This window comes from Pongo abelii, chromosome 11 (assembly GCF_028885655.2).
Source record: "Pongo abelii isolate AG06213 chromosome 11, NHGRI_mPonAbe1-v2.0_pri, whole genome shotgun sequence".
NCBI lineage: Eukaryota > Metazoa > Chordata > Mammalia > Primates > Hominidae > Pongo > Pongo abelii.
In genome coordinates, this window is record NC_071996.2 from 43,549,910 (window position 1) to 43,576,509 (window position 26,600).

Genomic DNA, 26,600 nt, shown 5'->3' on the forward strand with positions numbered 1-26,600 from the left:
ATACAAATAGAGCTACATTCAAGAATTATATTACACAGCCTTCCCAGCAAAGTTCTTACGTGCAAGCTGTTCTTGTCAAAATCAGAACCATTGTGATGATGCATCTTAATATTCAATCAGACTTTAAGTAAAGAGTGACAAAAGTCCACATATGGATGACAGCTGTTTCTTCAGTAAATATTTTCCCATTTATTGAATGGAGGCTTATGGTAGTTTAGGATATGTTCCATCAGACATTTCAGCCTGAACTGCCTGAGGATGATTAAAACAATAACAAGGATAGAATTTCAGTTTTCAAATCTTTGCTACAATTTACACCTTAAAAAATAACAGCTCCTTCAAATAAGGTGGTACGCTATGTGGTTAATTTGGAAGTATCCTTGCCCAATAGTGACTGCTGAAAGAACTAAGTTTTCCTCCTGGCCCTCTAATAATACCACCAAGTTTGTAAAATAAAAGCATAATTCCTGTATTGATTTTCTAATCATATGAGCAAAGATGATGGGAATTTAAACATTTTATGACCATATTTTTATAAATTATGAAATATGGTAAAAAGATTAATGAGCCTATTAGCTAAAGAATGTCAGAAGGTCTCTATTCAACCAATAAAGTAGCTTGCAAAATTGGGAAGTTAAAAAAAAAAAAAAAGAAGATGAATTCTGATGAGGAATTGACTAACACCATAGTATTATTTGGGTTTACATATCAACAGTCACCGAACGTAAAGAGTCTGAACAAAGATATTCTTAATGTTTCACTAGTACCTGGGTAAACATGTGTTGTGCCCCTTTTGTAAATCCTAAATGTTATGCTGGATATAAGTATGTCAACAGTACATCCTTCAAGTAGCATTCTGGAGGTTTGCTAACTAAAAAGTCCGCTGTTAAGCATTAAAAAGTTTCCTCTCTTTAACCTAAAAATACGCTGAGGCTTTTCTCTGATGACCCCGGTGCAATTCTTGGGAAGGTGGAAGGGAAGATGGAAGGTTATTTGTGTCTTGCATTAGACCTGCAATATTCATATGCAAATAACTCACCAGCTTCTGCCTGGTGAGTTATAGTCTTTTTTCCTTCCTGCAACACAGTTGTTAAAAATCAACATTTTTTAAAAGTTTGAGTCTGTAGTCTTATTTTCCACAACAACACTTGTCATACTTCAATCTTTTCTTTTTAAATGCAAACTTTTTTAGACCCAACACTATAAAGAATTTCTTACCCTGCTATTGGATCTACTGCTATTGCTTTAGGATTGTGAAGCTCCAGATCAATCAGGGTGACACATACAGAACCGTTGTAATTACAAACAAAGATCCGGTCACTGACATGGTCCACAAAATAGAGATTTCGGGTGAGCCAGTCAATCGCCATTTGTTGCACATCTGAAAAACACATACACAAAATTACTGATTCACAGGTGCAACCTAGCATCATGATCCAAAAATAACACAAGTGTTTCCAAACCATCATAGAGGACATTTCAAAAGTATAGACATTTTTACGAAAAGAAACTGCAAAGTCTCTTGCTATGCCAAAATGTGACTTAATAATTATGTAAAATAATTATCTTGGTGTCTTTCTTCTTGCTATCTGAAGACTGAAGATGACCTAGATACATGGATAAAGAGTTTCCATGTTTTAAAATATAGGTATTTAGAATGTAATCTCTTACTTTTTGCATTTGTCCAAAATAGTTCATTTGATGGAATGAATAGAACTGATTCAATAGCACAGCTAAACTATGTAGAAGTGAGGAATAAATACCTTTTCTAAGTGTAAGGCAAATCCTTGTTTTCAGATTCCCTTTTATTAAAAAGAAAGGGTGGAGAAGATAGAAAAGGAGATCTATAAGATTCCTTTGTTTGAAAAAATATCCAAAACTTGGAAATAAAGCAAATGGAGGGGTGATAGTTTCTTTCAATGGCATACTTAGGAATTGTAAAAAAGGCTTGCTCAAGGACTGATTAATTAATTCTCTAGAAGAGTGCTGCCCAACAGCACTTTCTACAGTGATGGTGAGAAAAGAAAAATAGCTGAGAGCAGTCTGAGCTATGTGAGGTATGAAAAATTAATCAGGCTCAGAGAGACTTGAGTGTGGGACTTCAGCTATACCTTCCACACCCGAGCCCAGGGGCAGCTGTTTAAAGACATTTCAGTTCTGACTAGCTGTCTCACTCATTATCTTCATGTTCCTGGAACTTGTGTTACAAAGGACAATGTATAGCCAATCAATAACTTATGTTAATGTACGTTCTTAGTAAACAAGTTAGGAATGGCCTCTTCTTTCCCTTTAAAAACCTACTGGTAACTGCTGCTAATAGGAGTATACATTCAGAGCGAATTGCATCTGTACTACTGGGTTGCAATCCTCAAGCTTGGTCCAAATAAACTCTCTACTTAGATTAATTTGGCCTCAGCTTCTTCCTTTTAGGTCAACAATAAAAATATTCCATATTTATGCTGTCCAATAAAGTAACCACTAGCCAAATTTAACATGTGGCCACTATGACTGGAAAATTGAATTTTTATCATATCTAATTTTATTTAATTGGAATTTAAATTTAAATGACATAGGTAGCTAGTGGTTACTGTTGGGGCTTAGAAAAAGGTATCCCAAAATATATGCTGCTTTGGACTTCAGACTGCAAAGCACCTGAGGAACAACCAATGCAGGGATGGGTTTTCTCTGAAGTTCCTTTATCTGACAAAGCGAAGTTCCTTCAGAAGAAAGAAAGAAAAGGAAGAAAGAAAGAAAAGGAACAAAGAAAGAAAAGGAAGAAAAGAAAGAAAGAAAGCATCTATAATAAACCCACTACCTATAATATCATCAGACCAGAAAGATTAAGTCAGAAGAAAAGAGGCTGAAGGTCAACACACCACGTCTTTTGCTGAGGACTGCTGCCTGACAGAATCTGCATATCAAGACAGCCTTTGTTCTCCATGCATTTCCTCCCCTCAACCTCCCATAACCTGTCACCACCTCAAACCCATGCCTTTATTGTTTTCTCTAGCTCAGGATACTATACTATCTTCAGCCATCTGGTCTTTTTTGGAGTCGTATACTCTGTGGAACCCCAGTGAGTACGCATGTAATAAATTGGCATACCTTTTCTCCTCTTAATATGTCTGCTGTCAAGTTTATTCCAGAGACTGAAATTATAGAATCGTCACAGGGTAGAAGCAAAGTTCTTTTTGCCCCTATGCTATTCTCGATACTGCAGCTTTAGAAGAGTGTATCCGTCTTTGACTTGAATATTTTTTGATCAGCCATACACTGAAATTGCATGTTAATTTGTAAATACTTCTCTGATAAAAATGATAAACTCAAAGGTTATGATTTTATTGCCCTATATTAAACATTTATATGCCTAACTTATGAATCTCATTTAAATATTAGTTTTCATTAAAATGCCTATAAATATCCAATTCCTCTAATGAGATTAGACCAGCATTACTGGTCTGTTTCCCTCAATAATGCCATAAGTAATTTTCTGATCTATGTTCATTCTAGATTTTTATTATAGTCACATTTTTAACTTTTGAAAATTACACTTTGATACTTCCTTGCTTGAACTTAGAATGCATCTATGATTCACTGACTAAACAGAGTGACAAGGTTATGAACAGTCTACTCCAAAATATGGCACTTTGGCATATTGAAGGAATTTGAGAAATAGCAGGTGCAAGAAGGGCTCCCTAACTTTTCCCTTTCCTCTGAAGGAGGTCATAGAAACAGCGGATACTGCAAAAACTCTCTAACCTTCCCCTTCTCCCCTGGAGTAGGTCATAAGATCTTCATGTGAGAGGTGACCTCCCTACCTCCAGAGGAAAGAAACATCCTTATTTCCAAAGATGGTGGGAAACAGAGAAATCAGAACAGGTGATGCTAAATGCCCCATTTACTATTCTTAGCTCTTAACCATGCCCTATCATGGTCTCTCCGTAACTTTCTACTCTTCATCATACCTAGTATGAAAATACACAGGCTCAACCATCTCTTTGGGTCTTCATTTCCTTACGAATGCTTCTGTGTCACATAAAATTTATATTAAATAAATGTGTATATTTTTCTCTTGTTAATCTTTTGTTAGTCTAATTGGCATGGTCCCAGCTGGAGAACTTAAAACAGGTAAAAATTGTATTTTTTCCTCCCCTAAAAGAGTTTCCTTCTGCAATCTGAGCCCAAACTTTCCTCCTACTCTATGCCTCAAAATACTTCCTCAGTAACATGCTGCTTCTATTGATGTTCTCTTAATAGTAAGACTAACATGGACATATGTGTCAGCATTACCATTTGTAAGGGCATATTGTCAAAACAAGGTAGAGAAGGCAGAAACTTTGTGGGAATGTCTATCATCTCCTACAAGGATAAGCAGAAAGAAGATACTGCAATTAATTGGATAGAGATTTTCAGGCTATTGATACTAGTTTTATTCCTAAATTATACAGTCTTTATAAAATCATAAATATTTAAATGTTTCCCAAACAAAAATAAGCTTTTTTTCAACCAGTCCATTAACCAGGACCTTAAAAGTGTGAATTATTTATCTGTCTTGAGAAATCTGGAATGTATGGTTTGCTTTGTTTTTGAGTCTTTTTGTATTATTATATCAGCTAGAGCTCAGAACTCACTGTTTCAAATGTCATTTCAAATACCTTGGGTTCAGATAAAGTATGTGCCAGAGTCCATTCAATGACCCATCCCTCAAGCTGGGCATGCAGTCGCTTTAGTCTATACAACTGTAATTTCAGACAAAAGAGCTGTTTGACAGCATTCATACCTTCTCTCAACACTTTATCATTTCAGAAAGATTTTCTGTCACTGAAACAATAGATACTGTTACCAATCATGCAACTTTGAAGCATTGAGATCTCACTACAGAACTTAATAATAAGCCAAACACTTAGTAACTATGGGGAATTGGCTTTGTTTCTCATTTTATAGTTGAAGTGTCTGCTTTTAATTTAATTTGTATTAGAATTAGAGAGTTGAGGCAATTAGACAAAGAGTTCAAGCAAGTAAGCCAATAAATAAATACATTAGATGGGTGAATGGATAAATGTGACCAAATTTAATAAGCATTTAAAGGTTTTCCAAATTACAGGAAGCTTTTTTCAACCAGCCTAGAAACTAGAATTTTTAAAAGTCTAAATTATATACCTGTCTTCAGAAATCAGAAAATTATTTGAACACTTTAGGAGCGAAGTGAATTTCCTAAAGTATTGAGTATTTTACCTTAATTTTGCTGAAATATAACAAAGTTCATAGGAGATGAATGAAAATAACCATAATCATTTTATGACATTACTAAAATATCTCAAAATGTAAGTACCTTATTGCTTTACTGTTACTGGAACAAAATTTTAAATATTTTCTTCTTACTATAATTTTTTAGTTGCTACTTTTTCTTTTTTTCAACCAAAAGTCACCTGAATTTTGCTCTCATTTTTCCTTTGAAGTGGCTCTTATTTTGATTACTGAAAATTCCTTAATTGTCAAAAGTTACTGAGAAATTTTCTGCTCTATATCAATATCATCTGCAAGTACTGACCACTCACCTTCTGAAATATAGATAACTCTAAATATCAACATTGGCAAAAGTAGAAGAAAAAAAGAATAAAAATATTTTGAAAATTGTAGTATATAAATACAAGCAACTATGTTTTTAAAACTTGTTGTTAGGTTTAAAAACTTAAATTTGCACCAAGTAATAATTAATGAGAATGAAACATTCAGAAAAGAGATTAAAAAATGAATAGTTATGGTGAGAACTCATAATTGGCTATAAAATGATACATCTTTTTTTGTTATATTATGAGGCAAGTAATGAATTACCAGAATCAGTGAATGTAGAACTGAAACATTTTAAAGTCAAAAAATAACAGACGCTGGCAAGGTTGCAGAGAAAAGGGAACACTTACACATTATTGATGGGATTGTAAATTAGTTCAACCGTTGTAGAAAGCAGTATGGCAATTCCTCGAAGAGCTAAAAGCAGAACTGCCATTTAACCCAGCAATCCCATTACTGTGTATATACCCAGAGGAATATAAATCATTCTATGATAAAGACACAAGCACATGAATGTTTAACACAACACTATAAGCACTATTCACAATAGCAAAGACATGGAATCAACCTAAATGCTCATCAATGACTGATTGGATAAAGAAAACATAGTGCATATACATACCATGGAATACTATGCAGCAATAAAAAGGAATGAGATTATGTTGTTTGCAGGAATATGAATGGAGCTGGAGGTTATTAGCAAACTAAGACAGAAACAGAAATCAAAATACTGCATTTTCTCATGTGTTAGTAGGAGCTAAATGATGAGAACTCATGAACACAAAGAAGGGAACAATAGACACTGGGGTCTACTTGAGGGTGGAGGGTGGGAGGAGGGAGAGGAGTAGAAAAGACAACTTTTGGGTACCGGGCGATGAAATAATCTGTACAACAAACCCCCATAACACAAGTTTACCTACGTAACAAACTTGCCCTTGTACCCCGAACCTAAAATGAAAGTTAGGAAAAAAAACTCACAAAATTGAGAAAGTCAAATCTTGCTCAAAAAAAATAAAAAAAAAATAAAAGGAATTGTTGTGTGTCTTTTTTATGTCATTCTGAACCATTGTCTAACAAGGCCATCCAAGGATTAGTTCATTCTCCTGGGGAATATACCTTTGTTTGACTTATAATTTCAAGCAAATATTGCTTAGGTCTCCTTCTCCATGGATTTAATTTGTTTAAATCCATGTTTAGATTGATGCATTAAAAATACTTTTTCTCCAATAGAGATACAAACGATTTCCATCAGGTAGAAAAGATAACTGCAAAGTTTACACTTTTATTGTCCAGTACAATATTGACTAGTTTTATCTGTAATTTTGCAATCTTATATCAGTACTTTTTCTTTCATCGACTGTAAATATTTCAACCTCTTCCATTCTACTTTGAAACAGTTTTGCCATCCTGCTGGTTCTCTTGTTAATGAGCTAAATGACTGCTTGACATATACTCTCTATATATTTACATAAGTCATGTTTTTAACTTTTTGAAAATTATACACTGGCAATTGTCAGTACTTGATTTCTTCTTTATTTTCTATATTGATTTTCTACCAACCAGAAAGGGCAAATTTAAATGTCTACAAGGATCAGAATGAGAACATAAATAGGCTAAATTTATTAATCAGGACTGTGGCAAATCTAGATGATGGCCAGAAAGTATACACCTACCTAAAAAAGGCAGCCTCAACTTCAGCACTTGTTTTGATCTAGAGATGCTTTGTTGCTTCAAAGAACTTCCAAACATGATTTCCACATTTCCGTTGAAATCTCTCAATTTTTCAATGTTATAAACTAATTTTTAAAATTTACAAAGCATTTTGTGTATTCAACCAAACCTATCTGCAACCATATTGGACCAAGGGCCACTAGGTGTGATGACACCACAGCAAAGAAAACACTGTATATCATTTGGTTCAGCCTAGCCCTCTAATTAAACATGTTTTTTGAAAAGGTTACTAACATCAATAAGAGTAATTGTCCTTATATTAAATAAACAAAATACCAAGATTCCAAAATGGTGAGGCGATTAAATCAGAAAACAAATATTAAAAATCCAGGATAGTGACATCCAGTAGATTTTTCAAAAATATTAGTTATCTCCCAGAGGGAACAAAAAGACTGCCCTTTAATTTATATCTTTGTGACTGCTTGTGATATGCATGTACTAGAGAATATTATAGTACTAAAGCAATAAACTAATAAGATATGCAGTAGTTGTGATAATTTAAAAATATGCCTACAAATTCTTTGATACTCCTCCTTTTAAGAGATGAAGCTTCATTCTCCTCCTGAAGGTGGGCGGTTCTTTGTTCTTCTACTGAACAGAATGTGGAAGGGATGATGGAGTATGATTTCATCATAAAAGGCATTGTAAATTCTATCCGGTTCTCTCTCTTTCTTTGGATCACTCACTCTGGTGGAAGCCACCTGCCATGCTATGAGGGCACTCAAGCAGCCCTATGTGGTCTGTATTGCAAGGAACTGAGGCTTCCTGCCAGCAGCCACAAGAGCGAGCCTGGAAGCCAGTCTTTTAGCTCCGGTTAAGATGCCAGATGCCTGCAGTCCTGGCTAACATCTTGATTGCAACCTCATGAGAGTCTCTATAACAGAACCACCTCACTAAGCCACTCCTGAATTTCTGAACCATAGAAATGATAAGACAATAATCTTTGCTGTTTTTAAAGTCAGCAAGCCTTAGCATAATCTGTTATGCAGCAAAAGATAAGGGAGTAGTCAAATCCCTGCAACTTTTAAAGATGAATTTTGTTGGCTTCCCAGCACTTGGCTATCATTTTCTGACCAACCTTTAAACAAGACTGCCTACACCAATAACTGTTTTGGATTACTGCAATTATCCATTGTGCAGCTCTAATGCTGAAAACACAGAGGATAATCCATAAGTGCTCATAAATGAACCCTGAGAAATTTGAAGTCACGCTTTCTTGAAAATGTCTGCTCTATTTTATCAAAGTGTCATTCTGTGCATTGGGGCACAGCCAAGGCCTGGATCCCTTACATTGTCCCATTCTCAAGAAGGGCAGCATCAGATAGGACTAGTGTTATGAAGAAAATAAAACAGAAAAATGGCAGAGAGTGGCTATTTAGGGAAGCCATCCTGAGAAGGATGATATTTGAACTGAGCTCTGACAAGAAGATGCTAGCCATGTGGAATTTGGGCAGTAAGACCTACCAAGCAGAAATGAGCTTGGCATTTTCTGAAAATGAGAAGCGGGGGTAAAGGGGCTATTTTGTAGCAAAAATAAGAATGAATGAGAAAATATGAGGTAGCAAAGTTAGGCAGGGATACGTAAACTATGGTCAGGGATGGATTTTGGATTGTAAAACCAAGGAATTACTTTGTTGTCAATGTGATTTTTATTTCTGTCATACGGTAAATGTGTATGATTTAAAAAGTCAAACACTCCATCAAGGCTTATGATAAAAAATAGCAGTGTCCACTCCACTCCTCTCTATTCTCTTCCAATCGTTTTGGCTAGGTCAATTGCATTACTTTCATAATTCTCTATAAGATGTTTCTATTAGTATTTTTAAAATTTAAAGCTTATATATAACTTAACGACTTTCTGCTATATAAGACTAGAAATTCATTCTTTACACCCCTCCACACGCATGCATGCATACACACATATATATTCACACTTTCTCTCCCCTCATCCTCCCACAATCTAATTTTCAGTTAAATTAATATTCAGTGTTTATATAATTACAACTATATACATTTTTGTTGATAGGTGAGAAAGTAGTTTAGTATTACTACTCTTCTTTCCTTGAACAAGTTTTGGGTTATTTTTAGAGTTAGAGTTAATTGCCTTGTGTTTCAGCTTTTCTTTTTCTTTGTTAGAATTTATTATTGCATAATTCTACAAAAGAACTACTAAACTCCTCCCCAAATGGAAAATCAGTATTCTATCCAGTTTTTTATTGCTGCTGTTGTTTAATTTTGACATCATTCCTGTTGACTACCATCTTCCTGTTCCAAACTGCAACGGTTTACTCCTTAGCCATGGTTTGGGGGCTTCCTTTTATTAGTCCTGAGACTCACTGCTTCTGAAATTAAATTCCCTGTTTTCTGCCAAAATAGTTGACGTGGCTTGGCTGTATCCCCACCCCACCTTACAGTGCGAGGTATCTCACCTTGAACTGTTCTTGTGATAGAGAATAAGTCTCATGAGATCCGATGGATTTATAAATGGGAGTTCCCCTGCACAAGCCTCTTGCCTGCCACCATGTAGGACATGATTTTGATCCTCATTTGCCTTCTGCAATGATTGTGAGGCCTTCCCAGCTATGTGAAACTTTGAGTCAATTAAACCTCTTTACTTCATAAATTATCCAGTCTCAGGTATATCTTTATTAGCAGGGTGAGATCAGACTAATACAGTAGTGGTTAAGAAATTGCCTGTCTGTTGGGGTTGTATTAGGGAACCTAGAGGCCTAGCTATTTTCAAAACAGGCTCTAAGCTAATCCTCTTATTCTCAGCCTTACTGGAAAAACCCCACCTTCATTGGTGCCTGAAGTCTCTAAATGTTTAGTCTTGCTGGGGCTCTTATCTTAGATTTTTACTTACACTCACTTAAAGCAGGAAAATATGAAATCTTATTTAATTATCTGCTCCTTATTGTCCGAAATTGTCTAACATAATTTGTCTCTTCTCTTTTATATTTTTGGGTTAATACATTCAAAAGCATTTTTGACTGTACTTAGAGTAGACTTTCAAAAAAGAACATATATGATATAAACACTTGTTTCATCTGCAGTGTTTCATGGAAGGTCACCAGGACTATTTGAATCAAGGCAAGGAGATGTCTATTCAGTATTTGAAAAAGATCATTCTGGTTGCTGTATGGATAAATAGGAAAAGTCTGAAAACAAGTGACCAGTTAGGAACATACCGCAATTTCCAGGAGGGAAATATGGTAACTTCAAAGAGTATCAAAGCAGTAGTGAAGTTATGTGACAGAAACTCACCACCTTTCTTTAGTCAATATTAAATATGTAATCATATTTAATGGGATACATTTAAGTTGTCTTCTAGCTTTGGTGTAGGAGCCAAGAATGATGGCAGAAATTTTGAAGACATCACAGAAAATCAGAAAAATTCCAAATGCAGATTTGTTTCTATTCACATTTCTGTTCTTGTATATTATGAATATTTTAACATTTTTATTTCTACTCAATTATTGCCCCATAAGTTGTGATGTTAAAGAAAAAGGTAGGATTATAAAGAAACCTATTCCATTTTCCTCAATTTATGCATCTCTTGAATGGTTTAAGTGGGAAATTAACATTTAGGTTTTATACCACATTTCTTTGCAAGAATGTTTGCAAATGCCTACTGAATAAGATGATATAATTGCATTTATTTTTACATGTCACCATAATCTTTACCAAGAAGCATGTACTCACTTCATCCCTGGATGGAATTAAGCAAACTGAGTTGAACGAACAAAGGCTCTGTCAGGTTGGTACAGTAATTAAAATGGTATTATGGAAGTTCAATGAGCAGGCACATCCTAAATCAGAGAAGACTCTGGCACATTACGGAGCCTTTCCTTATTACTTTAATGAAAGACTGTCCCCATCTATGCTCCAATCCTGTTTCTTAAACAGATAAAATGAATTCAAAATAAATATCTAGGACATTTTTGAATGCTAGTAGTCACAAAGCTCTACATAGAACCTGTGCATGTCTTTCTTGGAAAAAGACAAGGAAAGTTACCCTGTCATATGGTGGCAGGTCAATATCAGGTATCTGTGTGGGGTCTTGGATATTCTTATGCTTTTTGTTTGGGGGAGGGGGCACAGGTGACTGAGCTTTTGTTCCTCCTTCCACTCATTTTTACACCATTTCCCCAATTCCTCCTTCTAGCACAGGCCACAAGCCAATTTTATTTCCTATGGTAGATGCACTTAGAAAAGACTCCAGAATTATCCCTTCTCTACAGCAGAAAACATAGTTTACACAGAGGTGTCTTTTTCCCAGTAGGCAAACATTATATTCTTATTTGATCCACAAATCAAATGTATTCATCCATTCCATTTTTATCTTTCCCCAATTCACCACATATTCAATCTATCAATAAATCTTAAAGCCTCCCCTTGAAACTATCCACTTCTTTCTATATCTGCTATTACACTCCTTGTTTAGACACTATTTTGTCTCTTCTGGATGGCTACAATAGTTTCTATAACTGCTCTCTCTGTTTCCTTTCTAGACCCACCATAAAGTTCCTCACAGAGAACCCAGAGTGATCACTGCAAAACATAAATTATACCATGACACCATAGAAGAAATCAGTGCTCCTTGTGATCAGGGTTCTGTTTCAGTAGATTGCAGTGAAGAAAAGTCTTAAACTGATAGACTCTTAAGATTTACTGTCCCGCACAAATGCTTTCAGAAATACACCATCAATATCTTTACCAACGTCTCAGCTTACTAGACTTTAGCTCAATTTTATGTTAAAACACTTTAGAGTATTTCTCTTATTTTACCATGAAGGCCACTCAGGAACTGAGGCTCAGTGGGTTTTTATTTGCGTTATTGTTTCTTCTACATAGTTTTAGTCAACAACAGGTTTTACTCTAAATCTTCAGTCTGCATTTTTTTCCCCAAAATATTGCTCCTTTACTTAAAAATCTCCAATGGCTTTCCACCATGATCAGGAGAGAATTTAAAGTCTTTAATATGAACTACAAGCTTCCTAAACTCCCTGTTCTAATATTGTCCTTGCTCACTCTACTGCAGTCACACTTGTCTACTTTTCTTTGAACCTGCAGAGAAAGCTCCTTAAGACTTGATTCTTGAAAAAAGGCAAAGGCACTTATTGATTTTTATAATTTATGTCTTCAAGAACTTGTGCCATTTTATTACCATTATGTAATTAATTTTGACAAATCGAATGAGTTTAATATCTAAAATGTTTGTCCAACCCCATTAAAAAGTGGGCAAAGAACACGAACAGACATTTCTCAAAAGAAGACATACTTCTGGCCAACAAACATGAAAAAGGGCTCAACATCACTGACCACTAGATAAATGCAAATCAAAACCACAATGAGATACCATCTCACATCAATCAGAATGACTGTTATTAAAAAGACAAAAAATAACATATGCTGGCAAGGCTGCAGATAAAAAAGGAACACTCATACCCTGGTGGTGGGAGTGTTAACTAGTTCAACCATTGTGGAAAGCAATGTGGCAATTCCTCAAAGAGCTAAAAGTAGAACTACCATTTGACCCAGCAATCCCATTACTGGGCATATACCCAGAAGAATATAAATCATTCTATCATAAAGACACATGCACGTGTATGTTAATTGCAGAACTATTCACAATAGCAAAGACGTAGAATCAACCTTAATGCTCATCAATGGTAGACTAGATAAAGAAAATATAGTACATATCACCAAAGAAAACTATGCAACCACAAAACAAAACAAAAAAAAAACAAAAAACCAAGATCATATCCTTTGCAGTAACATGAATGGAGCTGGAGTTCTCAGTCACAAGTGGGAGCTGAATGATGAGAACACATGGACACATGAGGTGGAGGGAACAATGCACTGAGGCCTGCCGGGTGTGGATTTGGGGGAGAGCATCAGGAAGAATAGCTAATGGATTCTGGGCTTAATACCTAGGTGATGGAATGATCTTTCAGACATTACTTAGCCCTCAAGACAAGATAATATCTGATATAGTCATGGCTTATGCTCTCTCTTCATTCAAGTATCTGCTCAAATGTCAGTTTTTCAGAAAGGCCTCCATTGACCAGTAGATATTAAGAAGACCACTCATCCCCCTATATGTACACACACATACATACGTGCATACACACGCGGTGACTCATCCCCATCAATGTATACCATTGACCTAATTTTATTTTCCTTGTAGTTTTCAACACTGAGAAGTTAACTAGTGACTTATCAGTGCACTATCTCTCCACATTAGAATGTAAGTCTCATATGAGCAAAGGTCCTGTATGTGTAATTCACTGCTGTTATTTCCAAAACCCAGAACTGCGTATAGCCCATAGTAAGTGTTCAATGAATATTTGGAAATACGTACTTGTATTTTTGCAATAGCCTTTGCTCAAAAAATTCCTGCCTAAAATCCATGCTCTCACCTCTTCAGTCAGTTTAAGCAGCATCTGAAGTCAGAGCTTTTTCATTCCTTAATCAGTTGCAATATTTTCTTTGCTTTTACCATGAGCTCAAATATAAGTCACTTTACCTGAGAAATAAGTGTAGAAGGACCTGTATTATTTAACATAGATGAGTAATTTTATGAAAGGACAATTAGGCAGACAGCAATTTGCAGGAATGAGTTCCCAGGGTGAGTAACAATAGTGTGAGGGATGATAACGCCATAACACGGTGTGAAATAATAGTGACAACTGGTGAGTCTGAATGAGTAAAAATGGCTTAGAAAGCAAAGATCAAAATAATGTTCTGACAAAATGTCGTATTGAGGATGAAATACTACCACATCCACTTATGCATTAAAACTGGCACATCTTGATGTTACAGCCTTGCTGCTTGTGATTATCTGGAGTGCTATCTAGAGTGCTTTCTTATTTATCCCCTACCAAGAAACATTTTCTGACTCAGAGTCATGGAACTTTATGGCTCTTGTTCCTATCCTCAAAGAAAGAATTTACTGACACCTAGTCTACGGTATTATTTGAGACTACCAATTACCTTGACAACTCCTGTTTGCATATATTAGATTACTTTAGATTATCTTTTGATTTGTGTCCCTAAAAATACATATTTTATTATTACATTTATATAATTATTACATGTTTTTATGCAAATAAAATTATTGTACTTTTTTAATTATTCATTTTTGTCATATCTCTTATCCTACCCAAGTTGTAGACTCAGAATCTAAAATCACAACAAATAGAAAATAGAAATGGTGTATGTTTCCCCAAAGTATTAGCTCTAATATACAATTAGAGAAGAATATTCTGGACCGAATACTTTTAGTGGACTGATTCTGTAAATAAAAGGAGGTCCTGTTAGATCAATGTTATCAGTTGCATTCAGTCTGTTAGAAGAAATTGCAACCAAGAAACCCAGTGACCAAATATTTGTGAGATGCTTCTTCAGTCATGTTTCCATTGACAAACATTTTATTTTTATTTTTTTCAAATTTTAAGTTCAGTGGTACATATGGAGGATGTGCAGGTTTGTTACATAGGTAAACATATGCCATGATGGTTTGCCACACAGATCATTCCATCACCTAGATATTAAGCCCAGGATCCATTAGCTATTCTTCCTGATGCTCTCCCCCACACCCATCCCCGACAGGCCTCAGCGTGTTGTTGCCCTCATCTCATGTGTCCTTGTTTTCTCATCATTCAGCTCCCACTTGTGACTGAGAACTCCAGCTCCATCCATGTTACTGCAAAGGATATGATCTTGGTTTTTTGTTTTGTTTTTGTGGCTGTATAGTTTTCTTTGGTGATATGTACTATATTTTCTTTATCTAGTCTACCATTGATGAGCATTAAGGTTGATTCTACGTCTTTGCTATTGTGAATAGTTCTGCAATTAACATACACGTGCATGTGTCTTTATGATAGAATGATTTATATTCTTCTGGGTATATGCCCAGTAATGGGATTGCTGGGTCCAATGGTAGTTCTGCTTTTAGCTCTTTGAGGAATTGCCACGTTGCTTTCCACAATGGTTGAACTAATTAACACTCCCACCAACAGGGTATGAGTGTTCCTTTTTTCTCTGCAACCTCGCCAGCATATGTTATTTTTTTGACTTTTTAATAATAGTCATTCTGACTGATGTGAGATGGTATCTCATTGCAGTTTTGATTTGCATTTCTCTAGTGGTCAGTGATGTTGAGCTCTTTCGTGTTTGTTGGCCACACGTTACATCTTCTTTTGAGAAATGTCTGTTCATGTTTTTGCCGAATTTTTTTATTATATTTTACATTCTAGGGTACATATGGAGAACGTGCAGTTTTGTTACATAGGTATACATGTTTGCTGCACCCATCAACCCGTCACCTACATTAGGTATTTCTCCTAACGTTATTGCTCCCCTAACCCCCACCCCCCAACAGGCCCTGGTATGTGATGTTCCCCTCCCTATGACCATGTGTTGTCAGTGTTCAACTCCCAATTAGGAGTAAGAACATGCAATATTTGGTTTTCTATTCTGTTTTGTCACCACCAGACCTGCCTTACAAGAGTTCCTGAAGGAAGCACTAAACATGGAAAGGAACAACTGCTAGCAGCCACTGCAAAAACATAGCAAATTGTAAAGAACATCAACGCTATAAAGAAACTACATCAACTAAGGAGGAAAACAACCAGCTAGCATCATAATGACAGGATCAAATTCATACATAACAATATTAACCTTAAATGTAAATGGGTTATATGCCCCAATTAAAAGACACAGTGGCAAATTGGAAAAAGAGTCAAGACCCATTGGTGTGCTGTATTCAGGAGACCCATCTCACATGCAAAGACACACATAGGCTCAAAGTAAAGGGATGGAAGAATATTTACACCAAGTAAATGGAAAGGAAAAAAAAAAGGAGTTGCAAACCTAATCTCTGATAAAACAGACTTTAAAGCAACAAAGATCAAAAGAGATAAAGGGCATTACATAATGGTAAAGGGATCAATGCATCAAGAAGAGCTAACTATGCTAAATATATATCCACCCAATACAGGAGCACCCAGAATCATAAAGCAAGTTTTTAGAGACCTACAAGGAGACTTAGACTCCCACACAATAATAGAGGGGGGACTTTAACACCCCACTGTCAATGTTAGATTGAGACAGAAAATTAACAAAGATAATCAGGACTTGAACTCAGCTCTGGACCAAGTGGACCTAATAGACATCTACAGAACTCTCCACCCCAGATCAACAGAATATACATTCTTCTCAGCACCTCATCACACTTATTCTGAAATTGACCACATAATTGGAAGTAAAACACTCCTCAGCAAATGCAAAAGAACGGAAATCATAACAAATGGTCTGTCAGACCACAGTGCAATCAAATTAGAACTCAGGATTAAGAAACTCACTCAAAACCACACAACTACATGGAAACTGAAAAACCTGTTCCTGAATGACTACTGGGTAAATAACGAAATGAAGGCAGAAATAAACATGTTCTTTGAAACCAATGAGAAAGAAGACACAATGTACCAGAATCTCTGGGACACATTGAAAGCAGAGTGTAGAGGGAATTTTATAGCAATAAATGCCCACAAGAGAAAGCAGGAAAGATTTAAAATTGACACCCTAACATCTTTGCCCAATTTTAATGAGGTTGGACAAACATTTTAGATATTAAACTCACTTGATTTGTCAAAATTAATTACATAATGGTAATAAAATGGCACAAGTTCTTGGAGACATAAATTATAAAAATCAATAAGTGCCTTTGATTGCCATTTTTTCAAGAATCAAGTCCAACAATCAAAACCAATCACCAAATGACTTGTTTAATTTGTTTGACATGGGTAGAAATTACTTCCAGGAGTAACACTGAGGCATCCTGAAAGTTGTTAGAACATCTGTGAATTGGGGAATGAAATGAGAGAAATCCAGATTTGGGATGGTCCTGCAATGGCCAGTTTATGGTCCTCCACCTCAGATATTTCACTTCCAAAGGTAGCCTAGGACTAGTCCAAATAGAAATTGGGGTGTTATTTTCCTGGGGATTTACCCCATAGCACTTCAGATGTGTATACCAAGAAATAAATGTACTTATATGTTTGAGATGAGGAAAGGAGAACTATAAAATATGTACTCATATTGAAATTTATACATAATAATTGCCAACAGTAAGTTCTGAAAATAATTAATATTTATAAGAATGTAAGAGACGACACTTTGGGAGGCCAAGGTCGGTGGATCACAAGGTCAGGAGTTCGAGACCAGCTGGGCCAAGATAGTGAAACCCCGTCTCTACTAAAAATACAAAAATTAGCCAGGTGCAGTGGTGGGTGCCTGTAAGCCCAACTATTTGGGAGGCTGAGGCAGGAGAATCTCTTGAACCCGAGAGGCAGAGTTTGCAGTGAGCCAAGATCATGCCACTGCACCCTAGGCCTGGGTGACAGAGCAAGACTTTGTCTCAAAAAAAAAAAAAAAAAAAAAAAAAAAGAATTTTAGAGATGTATATAAGGCATATACATTACATAATAGCTCAATGCCTATCTTAGGTATAATCTTAGATTGAAAAACACCTAGTTTTAAAACATTGGTTTACATATGGTAATACCACTTGATCTCTGACCAAGACAAAATATCAATATTATTAATCTTAAAGTAATGTTTCTTGTAAAAGTTCCAACAAAAAGCTCTAATAAATTTCGATATTTGTTATATATCTGGCTAAAATCACCTCCCATTATTTTCTAACTTTATATGATGATTAAAATTAAGTGCTATATTCAATATGACTTCAAAAAAAGAATTGATAACCTGTATAATTCGAGAGGTAAAAAATTGAGATGATTGAGTTTATCAGAATAATTACCTTGACTCTCCATATAATTCTGTGTGAATATCATCCCATGGACATAGGATAGATAACAATGAGAGTCCCAGAATAGAAGCTCAGGCTATCCACATGGAATGGGGTGGAATATTGAGAGGATTATTTACATAATTTATATATTAAATAATTTTGCCTCTATTATCTGTATTTTATCAATAAAATTTTTTTCACAAATTATGTAAGTACATGATGTAATTCCCCATGGCATTTTGCAGGAGTTATCGCAAACTTAATGCACTCCTTTAAGTCTAAAATCTTTGTGGAGAGAACTACGATAGTTCTAATTTACTCAATTTTATATTCTTCTTGCAAATCAAATACCCAAAGCTGTAAAACAGTAAAACTTGCATCTGATAGAGAAAAGCCTTATTTTTCAAATGTCTTTGAAAAAAATTTAACTAGAAATGGTTTCTGTTCAGAAATTTGGAGACAACTAAATATCTCCCTTTGAGATAACAAAAGACAAACAAGAAAAAGATCATTTATTTTAAAAACCTGCATTTGTATGTCAGCAGAATTCAATGATGCCATCTTTCTTCCTGCCAGATGTGATCCTTTCTCTGATAGCCATGAAAGAAGATGAAATACTTGAGAAGTTTCTGAAATCACTTGAGAGGAGAAAACAATAGACTGGGCCTAATGAGGCACCTTGGAGAAAATATGGGAGGCTTTTATGTGAATTGGTGATGCCAAGGAAAGATATGAAATTGTCAAAACCATACTATGACATAACTGTGAATAAAAATAATGTGAGGAAGTGAACTATTTAGACACACACACACACACACAACCAGGAAGCCAGATCACCAAGAAAACTATTTTTAAGATTCTCAAAAGAGGACAAAACATAGTAACAACCATTTCCTATGCTGGTTTTACTGTCCTCATAAGTACCTAGGGTAAGGAATTTCTATTAAGAAAGAATTGCTGGGCGCGGTGGCTCACGCCTGTAATCCCAGCACTTTGGGAAGCCGAGGCGGGCGGATCACGAGGTCAGGAGATCGAGACCATCCTGGCTAACACGGTGAAACCCCGTCTCTACTAAAAATGCAAAAAACATTAGCCGGGCATGGTGGCGGGCGCGTGTAGTCCCAGCTACTCGGGAGGCTGAGGCAGGAGAATGGCGTGAATCCAGGAGGCGTAGCTTGCAGTGAGCCGAGATGGTGCCACCGCACTCCAGCCTGGGCGACAGAGAGACTCTGTCTCAAAAAAAAAAAAAAAGAAAGAAAGAAAGAAAGAAAGAATTGGCCACTATTTCTAGACAAAGAACACCAAAAACAATTTCAGTGGGCACCCTGGATTGGCTCTTTCAGCCTCATTCTATCCTCTGTTCATTTGAGGTGATTGGAAAGCTTCAAACTATCTTTTCCACACAAACTTGTAACTAAGGTTCTGCATGCTAATCAAAGTGCATTCGGAAATTGGCAAGCAGAAGTGAGAGTGAGGCTATCTTCCTGCCAATTTTAACTTTTTCAACTGGCAAGCATGATTGTTGGTATTAAGACATTTACTTGGAGTTGTGTTTCAGAGTCCATCATCCAGCTTCCTGGGTGACGAGAAGTAGTGTGTGTCATAACAATAATGGCATGGCTGCAGCACAAGACTTTCTAATTCTTGGATTGCAGTTGTGGGTGTACAATTTCAAGTTTCCAGCGTATTCAGAGTCGACCGAAGCAGTAGTAGTGGGTTCTTGATTTAAGCACAATTTTGGTAAAGACCACAGAAATAGGAATCCTTAAATTTTATGTCGTTCTGGGTGTCATTTCCAAAGGCACATTCTAGAATTCTCTCCCTTATCTCATTTAACAATTTTGAGAGCATGCTATATTAAAGCACTTCCTGATTTAAGTGGTGAGGTTTCTGTTCCTTGCACACAACCTAGACTGACATATTGATGTTAAAAAAATTATTCTCTCGGACACTATGAATATTCTATAAAGATAAATTAGATACATTAAAATAATTTTGATTTTGTCTACCTCTCACAACTCCAAACAAATAATCCATGTATTTTCAAACTATGTAAAATACCAAACTAAGTCTTAAGGCCAAGTGAGGTATTTCATATGGTAATGAATTATTCTCACTGATTCATATAAGCTGAAATATTCTATCAAGTCACAATGGAATTCTATAAAGGTTTCTTTGTCGCTGTTATTGTTTTCAGTAAGCAAAATGGTATTTACCAACAACATAAAAATCTAAAATAGAAGCTTCTTTAGTTACGGAAATAATATTTTGTGTGTGTGAAGCATCTAAGACTAACAATTAATATTCTCTAGCACATTTGGGGAGCATGTTTTTGTTTTTGTTTGTTTTGTTTTTGAGATGAAGTTTCACTCTTGTTGCCCAGGCTGGAGGGCAATGGTGCAACCTCAGCTCACTGCAACCTCTGCCTCCCAGGTTCAAGCAATTCTCCTGCCTCAGCTTCCTGAGTAGCTGGGATTACAGGCACCCGCCTCTACACCTGGCTTATTTTTGTATATTTAGTAAAGATGGGGTTTTACCATTTTGACCAGGCTGATCTTGAACTTCTGACCTCAGATGATCCACCCACCTCAGTCTCCCAAAGTGCTGGGATTACAGGCGTGAGTCACCATGTCTGGCCCGGGAAGCAAGATTTAAAACAGATTTATTTAAAGGTTAGAATATTAGACTCATAGTTGGGCAGTAGTATATGTAGGGCTTTCTCTACCATTCAGTTCTGGAAATATATCAGCTACCAGCAGTATCTGGTCATACTGAGAATGTCTTTTATCTTCTTGAAAGCTTTATCCATATATTTCTGGTAATGGGACACCAGGGATTTGGAGATGGACTGATGGATAACATAAAACTGGGCCTCATGACCACCATCCTTCACAAAGACATGATGTCCACACCTGCAAACTTCTGGCCCAGAAGCAGAACAGGTTCCAGTAGCTTGTGTTGCAGGGTACACGAGTCAATCATTTCCAGCGCCATCCATTCACCTTGATGAGACCATTGCAGCATTTGCAGTGCCAACGACTATGGCCATCTTTTAGCATCAAAAGATGGGCATGGACTGCAGCAGGCTCTTGAACCGCTTGGCTCCTGGCATAGAGAGTACTCCTTGCCACACTGTGCCACAACCAGAAAAGGTAGATTAAGGTTCCATATCTCCTTGTACATGCAGGCCTTATAGGTTTAGCCACAGATGCAGTAAATATATTAAAAAGGGATGGGAGTGGCTGGGCGTGGGGGGCTCACGCCTGTAATCCCAGCACTCGGGGGGCTGAGGCAGGTGGATCATGAGGTCAGGAGATGGAGACCATCCTGGCTAACACAGTGAAACCCCGTCTCTACTAAAAAATACAAAAAATTAGCTGGGCATAGTGGCGGGCGCCTGTAGTCCCAGCTACTGGAGAAGCTGAGGAAGGAGCATGGCGTGAACCTGGAAGGCGGAGCTTACAGTGAGCTGAGATCACGCTGCTGCCCTCCAACCTGGGCAACAAAGCAAGATTCTGAGATTCTATCTCAAAAAAAAAAAAAAAAAAAAAGGACGGGAGAATCCAATCTGAAGGCCTTCTCCTTGAGGCCTTTAAAACAATATTATCAAAATAGCACAAAACACCAAATATTTGGGATGCTAATATGTATTAGATATACACACTCATATTACATCCTTAGAAACAAGCACCTACACAGAAACACATTCACAGACACAGCACTACAATAACAAGAAAGTGTTCAGTACTCAAATAAAATAAGGAAATCCAGAACTGATATTGCTTGGCTCTGTGTCCCCACCCAAATCTCACCTTGAATTGTAGTTCCCATAATCCCCACCTGTCGTGGGAGGGACCTGGTGGGAGGTAGTCAAATCATGAGGGTGTTTATGCTCATGCTGTTCTCATGAGAGTAAGTTCTCAGGAGATCTGATGGTTTCATAAAGGGCTTTTTCCCCTTTTGCTGGGCACTTCTTGCTGCTAACATGTGAAGAAGGATGTGTTGCTTCCCCTTCTGCTATGATTGTAAGTTTCCAGAGGCCTCCCCAGCTATGCTGAGCTGTGAGTCAATTAAATCTCTTTCCTTTATAAATTACCCAGTCCCAGGTATCTTTTTATCAGCAGTGTGAGAACGGACTAATCCAAGAGCTAAACAATGTTAAATAGGTATTTTATGGAAGGAATTCTCACAATTTTCAACATGCTAATAGCATTATAATCTACAATAAGGTTATATAACATGCAAAATTTCACAAACTCATTTGCCCATGAAATCCTTTTTCCAAGGATGTCTTTCAGAAATGGTGTCCCAAGGAACATAAGGAAATGGCAGTATAAAAGGATGAAGGTACATCTATTGTAAGTGGTTAAGAGGAATAAAAAAGAAAAGGAGAAAGTAAGGGAAGAGACAAATATTGCCCTTGAACACACAGACACAGAAGCTGACAGAGTGAGGTAGACCATAAATTATAAGGAAAGCAAGCACAAAGGAACTGAAGGGGAAAGTATGTTTAGAGCTGAGATTCTAGCAATTATGCAAAAAAGTGTTTTTGTTTTAAAGTGAGTTGTATGAAGTTACATAGCTAGTTAATGACAGAACTGAACCATATCAACTCACTCCCAAATACTGTGGTAGGGGAAATACAAAGCCCAATATTAAAATAAATCTATAAGTCACAAGATGTCACAGCCTGAAAAAAAATAAGAAAACAAGAATCTTAACCAAAAACTGAAATGCTGCATGCGTTTTATGACCTTGCTTAATTAGGTTCCTATTGCTCACTGTCTTTAGTTTTAATGATAAGTTCCCAATATCCCAATATCTTGTAAACATCGCTACAAGATTAAAGACTTACGGAGATCAGGAAATATAAGAAAAAAAAAATGACCATGTTACCTGACAAGAATCCATTAGGAAAGTCCAAAATAAAAATTTTTAAATGACAGTAATTATACTTAAAGAGAAAAAAATACACCAAATAAGCATTAAATCAGAAATTATTTTATTAGGCTACTTGCCACAAAAGTAATAATTTCTCTCTTTTCTTTGTTCACTTTTCTATCTTCACTTCCTTCTTTCTTCCATAAAGACAAAATCTATTATCAGAAACATCAGTTTCAGTAATTAAACATTATGGGTTTCAAATATATTTCATGACTTATAATAAAAAGAGCATCATACCTTCCAAGTTTCTGATTGGTAGATAAAATGAACCTGATAAATTTCAGCTTGTACCAAGTATACGGCACAGTGATGGTATCATCAAGAAATTCCTACTTACAATATTAAAATCCATTAACGAAACAAGCAAACATAAGATTCCAGACAAAAAATACTAACTTTGAGAATAATGATTTAAAAGTTTGATATGGCATCAAGCACAATTTGGAAAGGAGTATGTTTTTGTCTAGTGTAAAATCTATTTTAACAAATGCATAGAATAAATAAGCACAAGCAATAGAAGCTTAGTGCATCTCTAATTTCTACTTTGGCAAGTTTCAAACGTATTGACAAATGACAATAAAAAATAGGAATAGTCTTTGCAGCCTAACAGCTGAACTAACAATAAAGACAAATTTATAGCACAGTAGAGTGCTAAGAGGTTTATTTTTTCATTTTTCCCATTATTTATTTGTTTATAGAGAGGGAGTCTCGCTCCATCACCCAGGCTGGAGTACATTGGTGTGATCTCTGCTCACTGCAACCTCTGCCTTCCGGGTTCAAGCGATTATCCTGCTTCAGCTTCCCGAGTAGCTGGGATTACAGGCACCCACTTCCATGCTCAGCTGATTTTTGTATTTTTAGTAGAGACGGGGTTTCACCATGTTGGCCAGGCTGGTCTCAAACTCCTGCACTCAGGTGATCCACCTACCTCAGCCTCCTGGAGAGCTGGGATTATAGGTGTGAGATACCATGCCCAGCCCATTTTTCCTTTTTTTAAAAAAGAACTAAGCGTTCAGTGCCGGGCACAGTGCCTCATGCCTGTAATCCCACCACTTTGGGAGACCAAGGCAGGTGGATCACGAGGTCAGGAGTTTGAAACCAGCCCGGCCTACATGGTGAAAACCCACCTCTACTAAAAACACAAATACTAGCTGGCCCTGGTGGTGCATGCCTGTAATCCCAGCTACTTGGGAGGCTGAGGCAGGAGAATTGCTTGAACCCGGGAGGCAGAGGTTGCAGTGAGCCGAGATCCCGCCATTGCACTCTAGCCTGGGAGACAGCGAGACTCCATCTCAGAAAAATAAAATAAAATAAAAACTAAGCATTCAGGAAGGCTTTCTATGGCTATGTACAGATCATAAATCAGAACAAGTTACTTCAAAATAAGTTCATCTAATGTTAATGTAAAAATTAAGGAATAATTTAATGCTAATACCTTCAACATTAAGCATATGGTATCAGGAAAGGAATTCTGAAAATTCTCTGGAAACCTGTCCTCAGATCAACATCTTTGATAATTGTAACTGTCCTTTTTTGACTCTCAATGGATGGCCTGATCTCCTTACTAAAATTCCAGTTACCAACAGGGAAGTAATTTTATTAATTAGCTTCATAGCCACATACACACAAACACAGGACTATGACTCAGAAAAAAGCCACTTTTATGTTTCTATATAAATGTGCTAAATAGAAGATAAGAAGCTTTTAAGTATAAAGAGTTTAATAAAACATGCATTTGCTTATGAAATTGCAATTAATTAAAAAAGTAAAGTATCTTTGAGAATAAGGAGTTGTAATATCCTTACAGAAGATGTGCTTAGAATTCTTCACAGAGTTTCTTAGGGAATAATATAAAATCAGTTACTGCAGCAAAAATTCTTGTGTAAAATTTACTTTTCCCCCAAGATATATTGATCAAAAAGTCTAGATTTTTTTTTTTTTTTTTTTTGAGACTGAGCCTCACACTGTCACCCAGGCTGGAGTGCAGTGGCACCATCTCGGCTCACTGCAAGCTCTGCCTCCTGGGTTCACGCCATTCTCCTGCCTCAGCCTCCCAAGTAGCTGGGACTACAGGCTCCCACCACCATGCCCAGATAATTTTTTTTTGTATTTTAGTAGGGACAGAGTTTCACCGTATTAGCCAGGGTGGTCTCGATCTCCTGACCTCGTGATACGCCCACCTCGGCCTCCCAAAGTGCTGGGATTACAGGTGTGAGCCACCGTGCCGGCCAAAAAGTCTAGATTCTAAATAGCAAAAAACAAAACAAAACAAAATAGAAATAACCCACTTTTGCTGGGGAAAGATGTAGGTGATGTAGATCAAAAAGAAAATATAGTTCTCTAGGTATATGCAAGGAATTGATTCCAAGACCCACCCCTCAACCGAAAATACCAAACTCTGAAGAAGGTCAAGTACCTTATATAAAATGGTGTAGTACAGGAAGTCATCACTTAATGTAATTGATTCGTTCTTGGAAACTACAACTTTAAGCCAAATGTTAACGTATAATGAAACCATTTTTACCATAGGGTAATTGATATAAACAAGAGTTATGTTGCTATGGCATATTTCTGGTCACGAAAACATCGGCAAACTTCTAAATACAGACCAAAAACACTTCTATTATTTTTGCTTTTTGAGATAATCTCACTCTGTCTTTTAAGTTGGAGTACAATGGTTCAATTACGGCTCACTACAGCCTCAACATCCCCAGCTCCAGTGTTCCTCCCACCTCAGCCTCCTGAGCACCATCATCCTCAGCTAATTAAATTTTTTTTTTTTTTTTTGGTAGAGATGAGGTCTTGCTATGTTGCCAGGGTTGGTCTTGAACCCCCAGGCTGATGTAATTTTCTTGCCTCACTTTCCACAGTGCTGGGATTACAGACATGAGCCCCCATGCCTGGCCAAAACATTTCTAATGTTAAACATTGAAATAAATATGAGCTATACATACATTTAATAAAGATTAATAAAAACAAGTAAGATAATTATTTATCAAAGTAATGTAATTATTCAGATTCTGGTGACAGCCAGAACCTATCCCAGCAGCTTGGGGCATCAGTCAGAAACCAGCTCTGGACAGGCCACCATTTCATCACAAGATGTACTCACACACACCCCCACAGTCACACTGGGAACATTTAGACACACTTGTTAACCAATGGCACAGCTTTGGGACATGGGAAGAAACCAGAGTCCCTGAAGAAAACCCACACAGACATGAGAGAATGTACAAACTCCACACAGACCATGGCCCCAGCCTGGATTCAATTTATTTTTCTCATCAACGCTATAATGAAACATTGTTGAATGACACCACATTATCTGAGGACCTTCTGTTTGTGTATAACCTATGCACATGCTCCTGTATATTTTAAGTCATCTCTAGATCAATTATAATACCAAATACAATGTAAATACTATAAAAATAGTTTCTATACTGTATTGGTTTTTACTTGCATTATTTTTTACTGTTTTTTTTTCCCTAAATATTTTTGACCGATGGTTTGCTGAAACATGTTGAATGATATCACA

The 26,600-nt window shown here is 36.6% G+C and overlaps 1 protein-coding gene across 1 annotated transcript in view; it reads right to left on the reverse strand.

The window, feature by feature from the left end:
* Positions 1 to 26,600, reverse strand: part of LRP1B (LDL receptor related protein 1B) — a 1,899,171-nt gene that overhangs the window by 946,803 nt on the left and 925,768 nt on the right. The window contains exon 7 of the mRNA XM_024243817.3: positions 1,219 to 1,381. Within this exon, the coding sequence (XP_024099585.3) occupies positions 1,219 to 1,381 (163 nt within the window). The remainder of the gene's footprint in view (positions 1 to 1,218; positions 1,382 to 26,600) is intronic.